The 22,314-nt window shown below is 37.4% G+C and overlaps 1 protein-coding gene across 9 annotated transcripts in view; it reads left to right on the forward strand.

Moving 5' to 3' along the window:
- The window catches only part of PXDNL (peroxidasin like), a 479,632-nt gene that overhangs the window by 319,109 nt on the left and 138,209 nt on the right, over nt 1–22,314 (forward strand). For all 9 annotated transcript variants that reach the window (XR_008658991.1, XM_055286430.2, XM_055286431.2 and 6 more), the window contains 2 exons: nt 7,726–7,895; nt 10,549–10,666. Coding sequence is in view for 8 of the 9 variants with exons in the window: in XM_055286430.2 (XP_055142405.1) it covers nt 7,726–7,895; nt 10,549–10,666 (288 nt within the window). In the remaining variant the exon portion in view is untranslated. The remainder of the gene's footprint in view (nt 1–7,725; nt 7,896–10,548; nt 10,667–22,314) is intronic.

A 22,314-nucleotide genomic window follows, 5' to 3' on the forward strand; every position in this document is an offset into this window, starting at 1 on the left:
ATTAGTCTGTTCTCATGCTGCTAATAAAGACATATCCATGACTGGGTAGTTTATAAAGAAAAAGAGGTTTAATGGACTCACAGTTCCTCATGGCTGGCAAAGCCTCACAATCATGGCAGAAGATAAAGAGAGAGCAAAGGAATGTCTTACATGGTGGCAGGCAAGAGAGCCTGTGCAGGGAACTCCCATTTATAAAACCATCAGATCTCATGAGACTTATTCACTACCATGAGAACAATATGAGGGAAACTGCCCCTATGGTTTAGTACCCTTGACACATGGGGATTATCACAATTCAAGATGAGATTTGGGTGGGGACACAGACAAACCATATCATTCCACCTCAGCCCCTCCCAAATCTCATATCCTCACATTTGAAAACAAATCATGCCTTCCCAACAGTCCCCCAAAGTCTTAGCTCATTTCAGCATTAACTCAAAAGTCCACAGTCCAAGTTTCTTCTGAGACAAGGCAAGTCCCTTCTGCCTATCAGCCTGTAAAATCAAAAGCAAGTTAGTTACTTCCTAGATACAATGGGGGTACAGCTGTTGGGTAAATACAGTCACTCCAAATGGCAGAAATTAGCCAGAATGAAGGGGCTACAGGTCCCATGCAAGTCCAAAATCCAGTGGGGCAGTCAAATCTTAAATCTCCAAAATGATCTCCTTTGACTCCATGTCTCACAACCAGGTCACATTGATGGAAGAGGTGGGCTCCCATGGTCTTGGGCAGCTCTGCTCCTGTGGCTTTGCAGGGCACAGCTTCCCTCCTGGTTTCTTTCATGCGGTGTGTTGAGTATATGCAGCTTTTCCAGGTGCACAGTATAAGCTGTCAGTGAATCTACCATTCTGGGGTCTGGAGGACATTGGCCTTCTTCTCACAGCTCCACTAGGCAGGGAGTGTCCCAGTAGGGACTCTGTGTGGGGGCTCCAACCCCACATTTCCCTTCCACACTGCCCTGGCAGAGGTTCTCCATGAGGGCCCCACCCCTGCAGCAAACTTCTGCCTGGACATTCAGGCATTTCTATACATTCTCTAAAATCTAGGTGGAGGTTCCCAAACCTCAATTCCTGACTTCTGTGCACCCACAGGCCCAACACCACATGTAAGCTGCTAAGGCTTTGGACTTGCACCTTCTGAAGCAATGGCCTCAGAAGTATGTTGACCCCTTTTAGTCATGGCTAGAGCTGAAACAGCTGGGATGCAGGGCACTGTGTTCAGAAACTGCATAGATCAGGGGGGCCCTAGGCCCAGTCCATGAAACCATTTTTCCCTCCTAGGCCTCCAGACCAGTGATGGGAGGAGCTGCTGTGAAGGTCTCTGACATACCCTGGAGACATTTTCCCCATTGTCTTGGTGATTAGCCTTTGGCCCCTCATGACTTTTGCATATTTCTGCAGCCAGCTTGAATTTCTCCCCAGAAAATGGGTTTTTCTTTTCTACTGCATCATGAGGCTGCAAATTTCCAAACTTTTTATGCCTTGTCACCTCTTGAATGCTTTGCTAACTAGAAATTTCTACTACCAGATACCTGAAATCATCTCTCTCAAGTTCAAATTTCCACAGATCTCTAGGGCAGGGGCAAAATGCCACCAGTCTCTTTGCATAGGAAGAGTGACCTTCACTCCAGTTCCCAACAAGTTCCTCATCTCCATCTGAGACTCCCTCAGTCTGGATTTTATTGTCCATGGCACTATCAGCATTTTGGTCAAAGCCATTAAACAAGTCTCTAGGAAGTTCAAAGCTTTCCCGCATCTCCCTGTCTTCTGAGCCCTCCAAGTCTCTAGGAAGTTCCAAACTTTCAAACATTTTTCTTTCTGCTTCTGAGCCCTCTAAACTGTTCCAACATCTTCCTGTTATCTAGTTCCAAAGTCCCTTCCACATTTTTGGGTATCTTTATAGCAGTGCCCCACTCCCAGTACCAATATATTATATTAGTCTGTTCTTATACTGCTAATAAAGACATACATGAGACTGGGCAATTTATAAAGAAAAAGAGGTTTAATGGACTCACATTTCCACATGGATAGGGAGGCCTCACAATCATGGCAGAAGATGAAGAAAGTGCAAAGGAATGTCTTACATGGCAGCAGGCAAGAGAGTCTGTGCAGGGGAACTCCCATTTATAAAACCATCAGATCTTGTGAGACTTATTCACTACCAAGAAAACAGTATGGGGGAAACCACCGCCATGATTCGATTATCTTCACCTGGCCCCACCCTTGACATGTAGGGATTTTTACAATTCAAGGTGAGATTTGGGTGGGGACACACCAAACCATATCAGAGGCTGATATAGTTTGGATGTTATCCCCTCTAAATCTCATGTGCAATTGTAATCCCTAATGTCAGTCATGGGGCATGATGGGAGGTTCATGGGGGCAGATCCTTCATGGCTGGGTGCTGTCCTCCCAATATTGAGTGTGTTTTCTTGAGATCTGGTCATTTATAAAGTGTGGCACCCTCCACCCTTTCTCCTGCTTTCACCATGTGAAGTGCCTGCTTCTGCTCCTCCTTCCGCCATGAGTAAAAGCTTCCTGAGGCCTCTCCCAGAGCTAATGCTGGCACTATGCTTCCTGTACAGCCTACAGAACCATGAGCCAATTAAATCTCTTTTCTTATAAATTACCCTGTCTTAGGTATTTCTTTATGGCAATGCAAGAATGGCCTAATATAGAGGCCACTTTTGTTGTGGTTGCTCTTCTAATGTTGTGTTCCTAGACACAGATCCCTGAGCAAGAGAATGTTATGATTAAGTAAAAATCAGAGCCCTGAGGAAAATAAATCCAGGCCCAATTTGTGCCCAGAAATAATGCTTGCAATCTTTGAGTTTAATCAAGGAGGCATTTCACCCACTCCTAATCCTTTTCTTCAAGTCTTTATTTCCTACTTTCTTGGTAATTCTCATGTCAGACACACATAATGCTGCTTCCCAGTCTTCTTGGTGTTCTTTGATTGTATCGAAGCCCTCAAAAGTCTTGGATATGGTCATCAACTGACCATATCTATCTGTCTATCTAATCTATCTGTAAAGGGGTACAAGTACAGATTTGTTACATGGATATGTAGCATAGTGGTGAAGTCTGGGTTTTTAGTATAACCATCACCCTAATAGTGTACACTGCACCCATTAGATAATTTCTCATCCCTTACCCCCACCCCACCCTTCCACTTTTTTGAGTCTCCAGTGTCTATTATTTCACTCCCTACATCTGTGTGCATGGATTATTTAGCTCCCACTTGTAAGCTTGAAAACATGAGGTATTTGACTTTCTGTTTCTGAGTTACTTCACTAAAGATAATGGCTTCCATTTCCATCCATGATGACTCTGTTTTTTGCCAAAGTTTTCTTACTTGTCAGAAGTGGCTGCAGCAGCCATTTGGAATAACACATCCATTTATTCTTGTTTTTCAATCCTATGTAGGATATGCAAAATGCCAAGACATTTTGTAACAGGGTCATAGGATGTTCCATTTTTGTGGTGGGAGAAATATTGTGTATTATTTTCTACTTGTCTGTTTTCTCTCTTTTTTTGGATTTGTTACATCAGTTATGGTTAGAGTCACTGTCTTTGTATATTTGCAATTATAATTCCCATGCAGTGTTTCTTGTCTACATAAATTTCTATCTGGGTCATTCTTGCCTTCTGTGACTCAGAGAAAGTCTTGAAGTGCCAAATCCCTTAGTTTTTTCTAATCTCTTTTTATTATTCTTTCATGTTAAATCTTAGTAGCAGCTTTTTTGTTCTAGCCTCCTCTTACGTTTACTGAAACAGCATTCACTGCATTGCTGGAACACACATGCAAAAATAGCTGCCAATAAAGAGGCCAAGGGAGTTTTCCTTACATTGATGTGCCAGTATGCACCTTACATGCATGCACTGTGCTTATTCCAAATGTTTTAAGATGATTTTTTTAGTTTGTTATTTTGACAAACTATCTTTATGTTATGGATTTATTTTATGTGAAACTGATATACGGATGATTAGAGCAACCTGCTCAGGGTCCATGAAATCCTGATGGGTCCAAGATGGGGTGGAAACTGGGCACCTGTTTATTCCAAATCCTCAACTCCTGTGCTATTTAGGCTACAATTTAGATGAGAACAACAGAATACAGGAGAGCAATAGAGGGTTACACCTACTATTAAATGAATTCCACCTTCAACAATAAAGTTTTTCAACTGAGGAGTGTCCATTCACTGATAGCTTGTGAGGACAGAGAAACCAGCGGGAATTCTGCCCTTGATTCCGGGCGTGGCACTTTGAAGGGTCACCCGACACTGGGTTCTCCATCTGTACCATACCATTTCTAACTCATGACAACCACACTCCTCACAAGTGGACTGTAAAAATCAATAAAATGTTTTTGATTTTGTTTTGTTTAAAAGAGTTTTTGGATCTTTAAGTGAACGGGATTGTGTAAGTACAAGTGAGGTGTTAACTGTTTTCAAATAGAAAAGATTAATTTACCTAGCACCACTTTTTTCCTTTGAAATTTTTCATTGAGCAGAGAATATATTCCAAGTGAGTAATTATTTTAGTGCCATGATTCTTGACTGCATACCATCAGAGGGCTTTCATTTATTGTACTTGGTATGATATTTGATGTAAGAGCACTTTCAAAATGGAGAACAGTAAAATGATAATGATTTTAAACATAGTGTATTCAATATTTACTATAGTCTAATAAAGATTCGTAAGAACCATCTTTCTTATTGATTGACTCTGTTGCTTCTTGGTTTTCAATATTCATGGCTCTAAATTATAGGCAAAATTTTGAAAATGTTTTCTCATGATAAATTTGAAAATTATTTATAAAGATTACTCAGATTATCATATAAAAGTATAGTTTTACTACTATATTATTTTCCAAACATAAAAGGAGTTTTTCAACTGGCAAGTGAAAATCTGTATCCTTTTGTTGTTTTCTTCATGTTTTCCATCTCCACTATGGATATCTTAAGTTGAAAATAATAATTAGAAAGAAATGACATCCTGTGCTCAGTTATTACCAAAACACATAAGCATGAGGATGTTAAGGGAAGGTATGACTGAGGGAAGGTGATGAGCAAGCAGTGATGACTTCTGGGAAATGGGGCAACTGCATGATGAGGCTGCCATGCTCGGGATGCTCCTAGGGGATGTGTATTCACATCCTTGCTTATGTTCAACTCAGAGGAATGTCATGGTGATGCTGAAGCGAGAACTTACTCCTTTATATTTAGAGGAGTAAGTTCTTGTATGTTCTTTTTGATAAAATTACAAGAAATTAAACTCAAAATATAAACGTGAACTTCGAATACAATACTGTTGAACTAGATCTGTTTTATAGCCACGTAGCTGGTACAATAAGTCAGTCAGTGACAAGGAACATTCGAGGCCCACTGAACCAACAGCACTGTGCTGAACAAGTGCTAGTTGACTTTTACGACTTACACCTCACTCCTGACAAGGCTGACAGAATTCCCTACTTTAGCTGTGGCTTTATATTCTCACGTTAGTGTGAAGTCTTGTTGGAAACATTAAGCAAATAATATCTAGATGGTTAACTAACTTTTCAATAAGTGCAAATCTTTTCCCTTTAGCAATTTAAAGCTACTAAATATAGCTATCATTTTCAGGGTAATATAATAAAATTTAGATACAGTTATAAAAAGTAGTCTTATGAATTGGGTATCTACAAAACATTTTACAAAACTGTCAGATAATAAAACTTTCTTAAATTTATTAAAATGTATACAGTTGTTTTAGGAAATGTTTTAGTTTCTAAATCCAGAGAATAGCACAATTTTTTTACTTTCAGGTTTGTCTCTTCCAGTAACATGATATTGATGCAAATTTCCAAATTAATACACTGAAGTGATTTTTTATTTGCAAATTGGTATCTTTAGATTTAGTTTGTGTTTGTGTGTTTGTTTTTTCATGTTTGTAAGGACTTTTTGTGCATGACTAATTTTGATTAAAAGTTATTAAAATTATGGCATTTTGTATTCTCCTCCAGTCACATTGGACACTACTTCTTACAATCAGGTATAAGCAATCTAACACCTATCGTAAAATATGTTCACGTTACCCTTGTATTGATAGACTTCCTTGCATAGAGTGTGATCCAACTGCCACCGTAGACAAACTTGTGAATTCTACTTAGCAAAAGCTCCCTTTTTAACCCATTGGGAGAAATGAAAAAAAGTATTAATCATTTCTGTACCTTCTTGCCACATATCTTTTGGCAAGAATGGAGGTATATACCATAAATCTCTTTGGTGATCTATTTTATTTCATGAGGAAAAATATGCTAGAAAAATTAGTGAAGTATAGTATAACTTGGCAAAAATGAGTAACTTGTGTGCCTATCTTAGGAAACACCATAAAGAAATGAAAAGAGCCATCACCTTCCTGTTACAGTCTGCATGTGGCAATTCCAGAGGGGGACCTTCTAACTGGGACTTTGAGCATTATAAAAAAGGAAAGCTTGGCTTCTGTCCTTTAGAGCAAGTGGAAAACACAGAGAACACATGCCTATCCATATTGATGCCAAGGAGTTTACAAAAGAAAAAAGCCAACCTCCTGGGGGAGCTGCGTGGATCACACATCACATTTATAAGCCTCCTTTGGGCAGCAAAGCTTCTACCACTCTTTTGAGTAATCCAAAAATATTGAAATACCACCACCACATTACAGCTTCCTTGTTCCGTAACACATAAACAAAGCAAACTGGAACACTTCAGTACTTACAGCTTTTTTGTTTGTTTGTTTTTGCTTTTGGGACAGGGTGGCACTCTGTCACCCAGGCTGGAGTGCAGTGGTGCCTTCATAGCTCACTGAAGCCTCCAACTCCTGGGCTCAAGTGATTCTCCCACCTCAGCCTCCCAAGTGGCTGGGACTACAAGTGGGTGCCACCATGCTTGGCTAACTAAAAAATTGTAGACACAGCCATAAAAAAGAATGAAATAATGAATTAATGCAGGAAGAGTAAACCAAACACCATATGTTCTCACTTGTAAGTGGGCTCTAAATATTGGGTACTTATAGTTATAAAAATGACAACGATAGACACTGGGGACTACTGGTGAGGGAAGAGAGGGAGGGGGGTGAGGGTTGCAAAGCTATTGGGTACTATGTTCAGTACTTTGGTGATGGGATCAACAGGACCGCAAACCTCAGCATTATGCAATATACCCAGGTAACAAACTGCATATGTACCCCCTCAATCTAGAATAAAAGTTGAAACTATAAAGAAATTAAAGAAAATTTTTATCTTTGGAGAGGGAGCCTTGCTAGAATGCCCATGCTGGTCTCAAACTCCTGGCCTCGAGTGATCCTTTTGCCTAGGCCTCCCAAAGCACTTGAATTACAGGCGTGAGCCACTGCACCGGGCCATACTTACAGTTTTAATTCTACATTTCTCTGAAACAAATAAGGATTCATTTCAACTCACAATTATTTATTTATAATAGACATAGTGCACATTAAGGGAAAACCGCTTTTCCAGTTTTAAAGTGGCTTCTCAAAAACATGGTTAATTTGAAAATGTGTCTACTCTGTGCAAGATATGCAATGAGTTAAGTGATTCTTAAAATCTGTTTATTGGTTAATAGAATCCTGGAGTCAAAAATGTAACAGACAAGGTAAATCAGGGGAAATTCAATATTACCGCTCAAAAGATTCATCATAGAAATTAATGGTCCCTTTTAACAGTTGTACTTCTTGCCTGCATGCCTAGGCGTCTGGATTCCAACGCCCTGGTTTGTGACTGTGATCTGATGTGGCTGGGGGAGCTTTTACAAGGCTTTGCCCAACAGGGCCACACCCAGGCTGCGGCTACCTGTGAATATCCCAGGAGACTCCATGGGCGTGCAGTTGCTTCAGTAACAGTAGAGGAATTCAATTGCCGTACGTAAATTTCAATGTGTACATAAGAGAAATGTCTCTCATTTGCTCTGTTTTTTAAAGGTTTATTATATAATATTGCATTTTAGAAGAACGTGTTCAGAAAGCGTTTTTAAGGAATGTGGTAAAAGTATGGCCAATTTCCTTTCCATCATCTGCATTTTCATTTAAAGAAGGTTTTATCAACATAAAATTAAGAGCTGAGAGAGTCTTTGAGGAACATTTAATCTAATTTCCATAATTTCAGAGGAGAAATATTGAGAAAACTGATTTTCAACAAGGTCACTAGAAGTGGTGTCCAACATTAAAATCTCAACTTACTCCTTGGTATGACTTAGTGTTAATAATCAGTAATTTAGGGGTTTCAACTTTAAATCAAATAATTGCTAATATTCATTGCTGAGAAAGCCCCTCAACAAATCCAGTAATTGCTTTTTTAAATGTATAATGGGACCATGAATATGACTAAAATAATGAAAATCAGTTTTACCATCTCTTTGTAAATTTTTAAATAATGGAAACCTTGGATTTAATAAGCATATGGTTATATTCTGACAACCTTACTAAAGCAATAAGCTTTACCTGAATTTATTATGGCTGCTTATAATATTATTTGATTTTCATTTAAAGCTTTTCATGTGAATATAGAAATATATCTCTATGTATCTCTCTTCCTATATTTCGGTTTAAGTAGAAATAAATGAATACCTTTGTGTGTGTGTGTGCGTGTGTGTGATAATTCAGTGTCTTGGAGATTCACTCACATGACTGCTGCAATTACAGCAAAAATTTGCTTTCCACTCCCTCACTGGCAAGCCATTTTTTGAATTTCTCTAAAGAAGTAATTAAAAATCATATTAATATAATAAATTTATATTCAAATTGAGAAGAAAATTGACTTGGTCTTTACTGCCAAAAAATTCTCAAGCTTGTCCATAGCTCCCATCTTTACTACTAACTTCCATTCAAACCACAGTCAAGTTTGGCTGGATTGCTTCACATCTTAACTGATATCCCAGCTTTCATTTTTCTTGCTCCTTTATGTTTGGGAAAATTGTTTAAAAACACATCTTATTACATCATTTCTTCACCCATAATCCTTATATAGGTTCCTAGCTTAAAATAAAGCACAAAATTCTTAACGTGGTTGATTCTTTTTGTACGGTCCTTCCTGGCTGCACTCTGCTTCTCCAGTCACCTACTCTTTTTTTTTTTAAATTATACATTAAGTTTTAGGGTACATGTGCCCAACGTGCAGGTTAGTTACATATGTATACATGTGCCGTGTTGGTGTGCTGCACCCATTAACTCGTCATTTAACATGAGGTATATCTCCTAATGCTATCCCTCCAGTCACTTACTTTTTTCTCAGTGTTGTAGCCACCTCAGTGTTCTCCATTCTTGGAAGTTCTTAAGCGTTTCTTCAACCCAAGGACTTTTTACATGCTGTCTTTCCTGCCTACAATATTCTGATTCTACTTCTTTTAATGGTCCTCCTCTTAAATATGAATTACATGGAAAGCCTTCATTTAAACCCCCTTCCCACTGACCTACCTATCCCTCCATACTGAATCAGGTCCCTTTTTATAATCCATCAAAACATCGTTTATTTTCCATCTAAGCATTTGCCGCATATGTTAATATGTATTTGTGTGTGTGTGTGTGTGTGTGTGTGTGTGTGTGTTTATTTTCTACTGCTTCAATGAAACTGTAAACCCTTTGGTACAGAGACCTTGTCTATTTTGAACACTGCTTCATCACTAGTCCTAGCACCTTGTCTGGCACATAACTGATGTTGAATTATTTTTTTAAAATTACACAAATGAATAAAATCATTTATCTAAAAAGAATAAAGCCAAGATATTAATTATATGGACTTTTAATGAAGTAAGCAAGATTACTAAAGATCTACAGAATGTTCTACAGACATAATAGTCATGGTTAATGACAGGAAATTTCAGATAAGGCAGTTATAAAAGGAAGAGTTTTATTATTTAGAAAGGTTTAAAGAGAATTAGGTGAAACTATAGAAAACTAAAAGTCCCTTTTGTACATTGTTCTTTATAATTTAAGTTCAATAATATTACCTGATTCATTACAAAATCAATCACTCCATCTTCTTATTAAAATAATTTAAGTGTTTGCATGTTTTACCACTCAATTATTATTGGAAGATGGAATCATTCATTTATATAGATAAGAATTTTGCTCAACCAGGTTTGAGGTCTAGACATATCACTTGTTGTAAATTGTGTAAAGTGGGTGGTTGGGTGCTTAGATGGCTAATTGTCTAGGAAGAGTGCCTGCAAAACTGCAAGCTCAGTTTAAGTACTTGGTTTGAAAAATTGACCCATAAAATCAAATTCCTTCCATAAATATGGTTGTATTGAGCTCCTAGAAATAAAAGCACAGGAAAATTTACTTAATTTACTTCATTGGAGATCCCTTTGTGCAGTGAATCTTTCAAATTGCTAAAGTATAAGTCAAATATATGTCTAATCTCTAACCTGGTACATGTATCACCGGGTAAATGCAGTTCGATGTGTAAAACTTTAATGTAGAAATAAATTTAAATTGCCTATATCTCTTTCTCAGCATCTTGGAAGGCCATAATTTTGTATCTTTGAAAAATATATTAATAATTCTTTTGTTGCAGAGAGCCCCCGAATTACTTTTGAGCCCCAGGATGTGGAGGTACCATCAGGAAATACTGTCTACTTCACCTGCCGGGCGGAAGGAAACCCCAAACCTGAGATTATTTGGATACACAACAAGTAATACTGAGCATGGACATGGGTTGTGATTCTCTTTCTGATTCCAGCAATCTTTTTAACTGAATTTAATTCCTTTATCTAGAGAAGAAATTACTAAAATTTTCAGAGTTTCTTGAAGATTAAATACCTTTTAACTTTTATCTTTTGACTTACTCAAGCTATGTTAAGGCCTTTTTCTTAAAACTTATGCATTTCCAGCCGGGCGTGGTGGCTCATGCCTATAATCCCAGCACTTTGGGAGGCCGAGGTGGGTGGATCACGAGGTCAGGAGATCGAGACCATCCTGGCTAACACGGTGAAACCATCCCCCCCCCGTCTCTACTAAAAATACAAAAAATTAGCTGGGAGTGGTGGCGAGCACCTGTAGTCCCAGTTACTCGGGAGGCTGAAGCAGGAGAATGGCGTGAACCTGGGAGGCGGAGCTTGCAGTGAGCTGAGATTGTGCCACGGCACTCCAGCCTGGGCGACAGAGCGAGACTCGTCTCAAAAAAAAAAAAAAAAACTTATACATTTCCAGACCTCAGTGATTCTGAAACTGACTAAAATAATTCTGTGTTATTTCTAGAAGGAAATGTTGGGATTAATAACAAACTAGTTTGTTTTAAAGCTGAATATAATTTGATATAGCCAAATCTAAGTTATTTCAGATTTAGACTGATACTTCATATTTGACATTGCAACTTTCCTGTGGTAAATCAGTATAGGATTATTTAAGCAAACTGGCAAAAATAACATGCAAAATTATTTAAATGGCTAGTCATTTATTTTATGCTCATGGTACTGTTTGATAAAACATAAAACCAATGAATCCAAAAACCTGTGAGTATAAAATTAAATAGTAATAACAGATGTAAAAAAAGTTAAATATGATCACCATTCTAACTGGCATGAGATGGTATCTCATTGTAGTTTTGATTTGCTTTTCTCTAATGACTAGTGATGATGAGCTTTTTTTTCATATGTTTGTTGGCTGCATAAATGTCTTCTTTTGAGAAGTGTCTGTTCATATCCTTTGCTCACTTTTTGATATTTTTTGTAAATTTGTTTAAGTTCCTTGTAGATTCTGGATATTAGCCCTTTGTCAGATGGATAGATTGCAAAAATCTTCTCCCATTCTGTAGGTTGCCTGTTCACTCTGATGATAGTTTTTTTTTTTTTTGCTGTGCAGAGCTCTTTAGTTTAACTAGATCTCATTTGTCAATTTTGGCTTTTGTTGCCATTGCTTTTCATGTTTTAGTCATGAAGTCTTTGCCCATGCCTATGTCCTGAATGGTATTGCCTAGCTTTTCTTCTAGGGTTTTTATGGTTTTAGGTCTTACGTTTGTCTTTAATCCATCTCAAGTTAATTTTTGTATAAGGTGTAAGGAAGGGATCCAGTTTCAGTTTTCTGCATATGGCTAGCCAGTTTTCCCAATACCATTTATTAAATAGAGAATCCTTTCCCCATTTCTTGTTTTTGTCAGGTTTGTCAAAGATCAGATATTTGTAGATGTATGGCACTCTTTCTGAGGCCTCTGTTCTGTTCCGTTGGTCTGTATATCTGTTTTAAAACTGAACTGGTAGTTAGCATAAAATAGAAACATAAAGTGTGCTATATACCTAATACAATTCAATGACAGCACTTGGACAATTATATTATCATTAGTTATGATAATGATAATTACCATGGTTTTCATGTGTCCCTTCCATTCTTGCACAGACTTTCACTGATTTTCTTTCGTTGCGTGTATAATCAACTCCGATTTTTTTGCTTGTCTGTATAAAACATTCTAAAATATATTATACAATTTTTTTGCTTTTTGTATATAATTTGGATTTATAATTGTAGCCAGAAACTCAGCCATGTGTTTTAAATTCTTGTAAAAAGTCTAGTAAGTCTAGGTTAAAAATAGCTTGTATAGAAGGCAATTATGAATACTATTAAATCTGGAAACAAGCCCACGTGAAAGACTTCAATTGATAGAAGTGTTGAATTTATTTCCATCTTTAGATTGCTCAAGTGCACTTGAGAAACAGAAATCGCTGCTTGAAATGTCTTAAAACTGCTTTTTCTGCTTTCTTAACAATTTAAATTTTAAAATGATGTGTTCAAGTTTACAAAGATACTCACTAGTATTTAGAAAGAAACAAGTGAAAAAATCACATTGCCTGTTTTGACTTATGGCATAAAAGTTTCAAATGTAGTGACTAAAGAAGCTAAGATGTACTTGAAAGGAAAACAAAGAAATCTAAACAGAAAGAATAGAAGAAAAGTATGGGTAAAAATGTCTGTTAAAATGTTAATCATTTTATATCAAAAAATTAAAGATGAAAGGGAAGAGTTTATGACAAGAAATGTTTAACATGAGAAAGTATTAACTTACTGATTATTTACTGTTGAGTATTTTTTATAGAAAGATAATATATATTCTGAAAGTGCATGGAGCATGAAATGTGGTATAGCAAATTATTTTAAACAAACATCTGTTCAACATGAACCAGGCTAAGAAAAAATACTCCAACTCAGAAGCTACCCATGTTTCCTTTCATTATCATTATCCTTTTCTACTCCCCTGGAGAGGATCTGGATTTAGGGTCCTCAGAGGAGTGGATTAAACACAACCAGAGGTAGAATTAGGGGATTAGAAAGTAGGTATGTGGGAATAACCAGATTTAAGTGTGGTTAAGAGACATGGAGACTACAATGCAAAGTGTCTATCCAGTAGGAGTTCCAGAAAGACAAGTAGGAAAGAATGAGCTAAAGGCAACATTTGAAAAGGTAATGATAGAATTATCCAGAAATAAAAAAATCAGAAAATTTCAGAATGAGAATTATATTGATCCCAAAATAGGATTTAAAAAACAAATCTATACTCTTCATTGTGATCACAACATTGAAAGTCAGAGACAAAATCGTTCATTCCCAAGTAATTTGCAGATTACCTTCAAATGTACAGCAATTATATTTGCAGTAAACTTTACATCAGACAGAAGACAATGAAATATATTTAGAGTGTTAAGGAAAAATAACTGATTTCCTTCAGTTTTACATCCAGCTAAATTATCTGACAAGGTAAAATAAAAACATTTTTAGGCAAAGAATAGAGCTTTATTCAGGAGTATTTGCTGAAAGAACTACAAGTAGATGTGTTTCAGTAAGTAGGAGTTTGATCCAATAAGAAAGATGTGATTTGCAAAAAGCAAAATTGAATAAAGAAAGTTTTAAACATGTTGATAAATATGAATACACTTAGATTATTAAATTAAGGACTGAACAACTTTAAAGTAGGAAAAAAGTAGAACATTAGACAATATTAATAGAAGAGTTATAAGGAGAGAGAACATAGTTAAATTATTTTACATGCCTCATTTTCAAGGTGAAGAGTGATACTGTGAATTCTGTTAAGTCAAGAGTGCTTATTAACAATTAAGATGGAATACTAACAAATAGATCCTTCTAGACTAGGAGAAGAAAAAAAGTGGATAAAGAAAACTGCATCAATCCACAAAAGGGAAGCAGGGATGGATTAAAAAGGCAGAGAAAAGGCTTGGGAAAGAGAAAATATAAAATAACTCATCAGAAATAAATTTAAATACATTATTGAAAACAATAGTCTATTGGAAGACATAATATTGAATTTTAAAATCCAGCTATATGCTATTTATAAGAGGTGTGTCTGAAACATTATGACACTGAGAGGTGGAAAGTCGATAGGTAAACAAATATATCAACCAAGTTATACTGATCAAGATAAGGATGATGTAAGACTATTATAGTGTAATCACATATCATTAGATCATACTTAATGATAAAAGATGTAATTCACCTGAATTTAAAATTCATGAACCTTTACATACCTAACAAAATAGCTGCTGAAGAATAAAACAAGATTGAGAGAATTATAAGGATATATTTACACAAATCCAATTATAGCAAGAAATTTTAATACTGCTTTCCCAGAAAGATTAGGAACAAAAATTAGTAGCAATATCTAAACATAGCTTAAAACACTGATGATATCTACTACATACAAAGCTAAACCATACCATCTTTTCAAGCAGTTATAGAACACTTATCAAGATTGATCACATGCAAAGATACAAAACCTCAACTCATAGCCAAGAATCAATTTCATAAAAATCTTTCTTTTATTACAATTTAAACAAGTTTTAGAAAACAGCCATTTGCCAAGATAATTTTAGAGATTCTTTACGTTTCTCAGTAGGAAAATGAAATGATTACCAGCACTTAATAAGTAATTTTAGAATAACTGAATAGATTCAAAAATGAGAGAAACCTGCCAGGCTGAAGAAAGAATAATTAAAAGCTCAGAATGAAGGTTAGTTTCAGGAAAGTGTGTAGGGCAAATTTGTGAGAATTAAGGTTTTACCTTGGGGAGAAATAGAAAAAGATTGAATAATAATGGCAAAACTTATGACTTGGGCTTTCAGTTTATAAACTTTGAGACCCATTAGAAGATGTTGAGCAAGACAATGACTTGAAAGAGATTTAAAAACCAACCAGACTTTTCTATTTCTTTTTCAACTTTTATTGTAGATTCTGGAGGTACAAGTGCAGGTTTGTTACAAAGATATACTACATGATGCTGAGATTTGGAATATGACAGAACCATTACCCAAGAAGTGAGCATAGTAACAAATAGGTAGTTTTTCAACACTTATCTCCCTCCCTACCTCTCCATCATGTATTCCCCAGGGTCTAATGTTCCCATCTTTATGTCCGTATGTACCCAATATTTAGTGCCCACTTACAAGTGGGAATATTTGTAAGTTTGTAGACTTACAATATTTAGCTCTCACTTACAATGAGAATATTTGTAAGTTTGTAAAGACAAACAGTATTTGTTTGTTGTCGTTGTTGTTCCTGCGTTCATTCACTTAGGATAATGGCCTTCAACTGCATTCAGGTTGTTGCAAAGGACATGATTCTATTCTTTTTCATGGCTGCATAGTATTCCAGGGTGTGTATGTAGTACATTTTCTTTACAGTCCACCACTGATAGGAACCTTTGTTGATTCTATGTTTTTGCTATTGCTAATAGTGCTGTAATTAACACATGGACACATGGGTCTTTTTGGTAGAAGGATTTATTTTTCTTTGGGTATCCAGTAATGGGGTTGCTGTGTTGGATGGTAGCTCAACTTTTACTTCTTTGAGAAATCTTCAAACTGCTCTCTGTAGTGGCTGAACTAATCTACATTTCCAACAGTGTGGAAGCATTAGCTTTTCTCTGCAGCCCCAACAAGACCTGTTATTTTTTGACTTTTTAATGAAAGCCATTCTGACAGGGGCTAGATGGCATATTATTGTGGTTTTGGTTTGCATTTCTCTGATGATTTGTGATAATGAACATTTTTTCATAAGTTTGTTGGCTGCCTGTATGCCTTCCTGTGAGAAGTGTCTGTTCTTGTACTTTGCCCGCTTATTAATAGGGTTATTTGTGTTTTGTTTGTTGATTTGTTTAAGTTCCTTGTAGATTCAGGATATTAGGCTTTTGTCAGATGTGTAGTTTGTGGATACTTTCTCCCAGACTGTAAGTTGTCTATTGACTCTGTTGATAGTTTATCTTGCTGTGCAGAAGCTCTTTAGTTTAATTAGGTCCCACTTGTCAATTTTTGTTTTCATTGCAATTGCTTTGAGGACTTAGCCATAAATTATTTGCCAAGACTGATGTTGAGAAGGGTATTTCTTAGGTTTTCTGCTAAAATTTTTACAGTTTGAGGTCTTATATTTAAGTCTTTAATCCATCCTGAGTTGATTTTTGTATATGGTGATATGTAGGGGTCTCGTTTCATCTTTCTGCATATAGATAGCCAGTTCTCCCAGCACCATTTATTGAATAGGGAATCATTTTCCATTGCTTAGTTTTGTTGACTTTGTTGAAGATCAGATGGCTGTAGAGGTGCAGTTTTATTTCTGGGTTCTCTATTCTGTTCTGTTTGTCTATGTTTGTTTTTGTGCTAGCACCATGTTTTGTTTAGTTTAGCCTTGTAGAATAGTTTGGTGTTGGATAATGTGATGCTTCCAGCTTTGTTCTTTTTGCTTAGAATTGCTTTGGCCACTCAAGCTCTTTTTCTCTTTCATATGAATTTTAGAATAGGTTTTTTTTTCTAAATCTGTGAAAAATGACATTGGTAGTTTGATAGGAATAGCATTGAATTTGTAAATTGCCTTGGGCAGTATGGCCATTTGAACAATATTGATTCTTCCAATTTATGAGCATGAAATGCTTTTTTATTTATTGGTGTCATCTGTGGTTTCTTTCAACAATGTTTTGTAGTTCTCCTTATAGCAATATTTCACTTACTTGGTTAGATGTAGTTCTAGATATTTTTTCTTTTTGTGGCTATTGTAAGTGAGGTTACATATTCGATGTGGCTCTCAGCTTGAACATTATTGGTGTACAGAAATGCTACTATTTTTTACACATTGATTTTGTATCCTGAAAATTTACTGAAGTCCTTTATCAGTTCTAGGAGGCTTTGGTGGAGTGTTTAGGGTTTTCATGGTATAGAATCATACAATCAGCAAATAGAGATAGTTTGACTTTTCTTCTATTTGGATGTCATTTATTTCTTTCTCTCACCTGATTGCTCTGGCTAGGACTTCCAGTACTGTGTTGAATAGGAATGGTGAAAGTGGACATCCTTGCCTTGTTTTGGTTCTCAAGGGGAATGCTTCCAGCTTTTGCCCATTCAGTCTGATATTGACTGTGGGTTTGTAATTGATGGCTCTTATATTTTGAGGTATGTTCCTTTGATGCCTAGTTTGTTGAGGGTTTTTTTTTTATCATGAAGAAATGTTGGATTTTATAGAAAGCTTTCTCCACATCTACTGAGATGATCATATAATTTTTAAAAATTCTGTTTATGTGGTGAATGACATGTATTGATTTGCATATGTTGAACCAACTTTGTATCTCAGGAATAAAGGCTACTTGGTCATGGTAAATTAACTTTCTGATGTACTGCTGGATTCAGTTTGCTAGCATTTTGTTGAGGATTTTGGGATTTATGTTTATGAGGGATACTGGCCCATGGTTTCCTTTTTTGTTGTGTCTCTGCCAGATTTTAGTATCAGGATGATATTCACTTCATAGAATGAGCTAGGGAGGATCCTTCTTCCTTGATTTTTTGGAATAGGTTCAGTAGAATTGGCACAAGCTCTTCTTTGTATGTCAGGTAAAATTTGGCTGTGACTCCATGTGGTCCAAGCCTTTTTTGATTGGTAGGATTTTTATCACAGATTCAATTTCAGAACTCATTATCATTATTATTGTTATTATTATACTTTAAGTTCCGGGATACATGTGCAGAACATGCCGGTTTGTTACATAGGTATACATGTGCCTTGGTTTCTGCACCCATCAACCTGTCATCTACATTAGGTATTTCTCCTAATGCTATCCCTCCCCTAGCTCCCCACCCCCCGACAGGCCCTGGTGTGTGATGTTCCCCTCCCTGTGCCTGTGTATAAGAACTCATTATTTATCTATTCAGGGTTTCAGCTTCTTTCTGGTTTAATTTGGGAGGTCGTGTGTTTATGGGAATTGTCCATTTCCTCTTAATAGACTCTCTGGGTCTTTTGTATTTCTGTGGGAATTGTTGTAGTATCATCTTTGTCATTTCTGGTTGTGCTTATTTGAAACATCTCTCTTTTTTTCTTTGTTAATCTAGCTAATGTTCTATCAATCCTCTTTATCCTTTCCAATAACCAACTTTCGGTTTCATTGATCTTTTGTATGGATCGTGTGTCTCAGTTTCATGTAGTTCTGCTCTGATTTTGGTTATTTTATTTTTTTAAATTGATTTTTTAAAAAATTAGAGGTGGGGTCTCACTCTGTCACCCAGGCTAAATTGTAATGGTGCAATCGTGGCTTACTGCAGCCTTGACCTCCCAGCCTCAAACAATCATTCCACCTCAGGCTCCTGAGTAGCTGAGACTACAGGCACATGCTAGCACACTCAGCTAATATTTTCATTTTTTGTAGATATAGGGTCTTGCTACATTGCCTAGGGTGGTCTCAAACTCCTGGGCTCAAAAAGTCCTCCTGCCTCAGCCTCCCAAAGTGCTGGTATTACAGGCATGAGCCACTGTGCCCAGCCAGTTATATTTTTTCTTCTGCTTCACTTCGGGGTTAGTTTATTCTAGGTTTTTTTTTTTTAGTTCCTCTAGATTGTTAATTTGAGATCTTTCTTAACTTCTTCATGTAGGCGTTTAGCTTTATAAACTCTCCTCTTAACATTGCTTTTGCTGCATTCTAGAGATTTTGGTATGTTTTGTTTCTATTTTAATGAATTTCAAAGAATTTTTTGATTTGTTTTAATTTTGTTGTTTACCCAAAAGTCATTCAGGATTAAGTTGTTTAATTTCCGTATTTTGAGAGATATTCTTGGTATCCATTTTTTATTTTTGTTACACTGTGTCTGAGAGTATGGTTGGTATGATTTTGATGTTTTTGCATTTATTGAGACTCGCTTTATGGCTAAGTACATGGTCATCTTCCATGTACAGATGAGAAGAATGTATGTTCTGTTATTATTGGATAAAGTGTTCTGTAGCTATCTATCAAGTCTGGTTGGTCAAGTGTCAAATTTAAGTTCAGAATTTCTTTGCCTTCTTGTTGAATTGAACTAATTATCATTACGTAGTGCCCTTATTTGTCCTTTTTTTTTTATAATTGGTGGTTTAAAGTCTATTTTATCTTATATAAGAATAGCAACCTCCTACCCTTTTTTGTTTTCCAATTACGTGAGAGATCTTTCTCCATCCTTTTACTTTGAGCCTTTGAGTGTCATTACATGTGAGAAGGGTCTGTTGAAGACAGCAAAAGATTGGGTCTTTTTAAAAATCCAACTCGCAACTCTGTGCCTTTTTAATGGACCATTTAGACTATTTATATTCAAGGTTAACATTGATATGTGATGTTTTGATCTTCTTGTTTAGCTGGTTGTTTGGTAGGCTTGACTGTGTAGTTGCTTTATGGGGTCTATCTATGGGGTATGTACTTAAATATGTCTTGGTGATAGTAGGCATCATTCTTTTGTTTCCATGTTTAGAACTCCCTTAAGGTCCTCTTATAAGGCTGTTCTAGCGTTAACCAATTCTCTTAACATTTGCTTGTCTGGGAATAATTTTATTTATCCTTCACTTATAAAGTTTAGTTTGGCTGGATATGAAATTCTTGGTTGGAATTTCTTTTCTTTAAGCATTTTGAGAAAAGTTCCCCAATCTCTTCTGGCTTGCAGGGTTTCTGCTGAGAAGTCTGCTGTTAGCCCTTTGGGGCTCCCTTTGTAAGAAATCTAACCCTTTTTTCTAGCTTCCTTTAAGGTTTTTTTTTCATGTTGACCTCACAGAATCTGATGACTATGTGTCTTGGGGGCATCTTGTGTAATATCTCGCAGGGATTCTCTGAATTTCTTGAATTTCCATGCTGATGTCTCTAGCAATACTGGGGAAATTTTTGTGGACTATATTCTCAGATATGTTTTTCCAGTTGTTTACTCTTCTTCATTTTCTCTCAGGAATGCCAATGAATTGTAGGTTTGGTCTCCTTATGTAATCCCATATTTCTCAGAGATTTTATTCATTCTTTTTAATTCTTTTTTCTCTCTTTTTGTCTGACTGGGTTGATTCGAAGAACCAGTTTTTGAGCTCTGAGATTCTTGCCTCACCTTGGTCTGTTCTGTTGTTAGTGCTTCTAACTGTATTATGAAATTCCTGTAGTGATTTTTTCAATTCCAGAAGTTCAATTTGGTTCTTTCTTAAAATGTCTACATTATCTTTCAACTATTGAGTCATTTTATTGGCTTCCTTGGATTAGGTTTCAACTTTCTCCTTATCTCATTGAGCTTCCTTACCATCCAGATTCTGAATTCTATGTCTGTCATTTCAGCCATTTCAATCTGGTTAGGATCCATTGCTGGGGAGTCAGTACAGTCATTTGGAAGTAATAAGATGCTCTGATTTTTTTAATTGCCTGAGTTCTTGCACTAATTCTTACTCATTTGAGAGGGCTGGTGTTCCTTTATCTCTTTGAAGTTGCTGTCAGTTGTATGGGGCTTTTTGTTTTTATGTTATTTCCCTTGAGGTTTTGACTGTGGTGTATGTTGAATACAGTTGAATGACTTTGCTTCTGTGTGCTTTCCGAATATCTAGGCCCTGTGTGGGAACTTAATTTGTGGCTAAATTTTTGCATTGTGTTTCATGGGTGATATGTGCTGAAAGAATTTTTGTTTGGTGGTGTATTTCAGGCTGCAATTCAGTAGATGGTGCTTGAGTAAGGGCTGACAGATAGACTCTTCCTCAGCTGTGCACTTCTTTTGTATTTCAGCTTGTTCTTATTTGCTACAGTGCTATGAGGCTAGGGGAGACAGGAAGTGTGAGATATACTTCCTTGCCAAGTCTATTCCTGGGCCTTGGAAGACCCTCCTCCAATCACTGTTGACACACCTACATTTTCTTAGGCCCAAAGGGGCCCTGACAAGCTGTGCTACCCTCACTCCTAGGGGAAACTCGAGCCAAAGGATAGCTTATCAGGAGACTCGCAGCTACCTAGGGGCCCACTGGTCCTCTGTGCTTTGTGATATGTCTATGGATGGTGTGTTTGTGTAGGAGGTCAATGGCAGAGGACCCCAGGCATGGTGGAGTTGTTTTGGCTATGCAGTTGGTGTAGTGCCCAAGGCTTGGGATTTTTGTGCAGCAGATGGCTACGGGGACTGCCCAGCCTGTGCTCCCTTGACTAGGTCTCCTGGTGGCTGCCCTCTAGCTTACTTGATCTGCTGGTTTTGTCCCAAGCCTTCTGCACCCAGATCGCTGGGCTGTCAGGTGTTTCAGGCCATGGAGCTCCCTCAGGCAGAGACTGTGGCTAGCAGAAAGGCCACACCCTTCCCATACTAGCCCTGTGGCGGGGAGGCACACCCAGCTCCTATGCCAGAACACAAATCTGCATTTTACTCTTCTCAGTGTTCTGAGATTGGCAGTTCCTCCTCTGCTCAATCTCTAGTCACAGATCTCAGCTTGATATCCTTCAGCTGTGTGCCTGGACCCTGGGAGGATGGGATTGAGCCTGTGGTTTTGTCCTTTAGCCCTTTGGGGTCTAGCTCTGGTTGTGCTGGGGAGGCTGTAGTGCTCTCAGGCTGCTGGCAAAGCACTCACCCTGGGTAGTGGAGGCTGTATTGTGTGCATGCTCTTATGGGAGCTGCCTGGCGGGGGCCTTGGGAGGGTCCAGAGACAACGGAGCATACAGATCAGATTGGCCCCAGTCCTGTAGGAAAGGCAGCCCTGCTCTATCCCAGCCCAGCAGTCAGCAGGGGCTGGAGTGACTCATAGCAAGATGGAGAACCTTGGGGCATGGGCACCTATGCTCACATTTTGCTGGAGTTGCCCCATGTGTAAAACCTGGGCTCCATGCAGGCTCAAGCTCTGCCTCTGCCTTCTCTCTGGCAGATCCTCTGCCAATTAAAATGTCTATGGGGGTCGTGGGATCTCTTGCAGCTAGGATCCCAGAGGTCCATTGTGGGGGTGTGGTGCCCTGCAGTTTCCTTCACTCACCTCTTCTTTAGGACCTGATCAGAACTAGGAATGGGTCTTGGCACTTGGTGACTCTGTGCAGGCTTCCCAGCTTCCATCCTATTCAGCCTCAGTG

Source organism: Symphalangus syndactylus, chromosome 7, assembly GCF_028878055.3.
Source record: "Symphalangus syndactylus isolate Jambi chromosome 7, NHGRI_mSymSyn1-v2.1_pri, whole genome shotgun sequence".
In the NCBI taxonomy this organism is placed as follows: Eukaryota; Metazoa; Chordata; class Mammalia; order Primates; family Hylobatidae; genus Symphalangus; species Symphalangus syndactylus.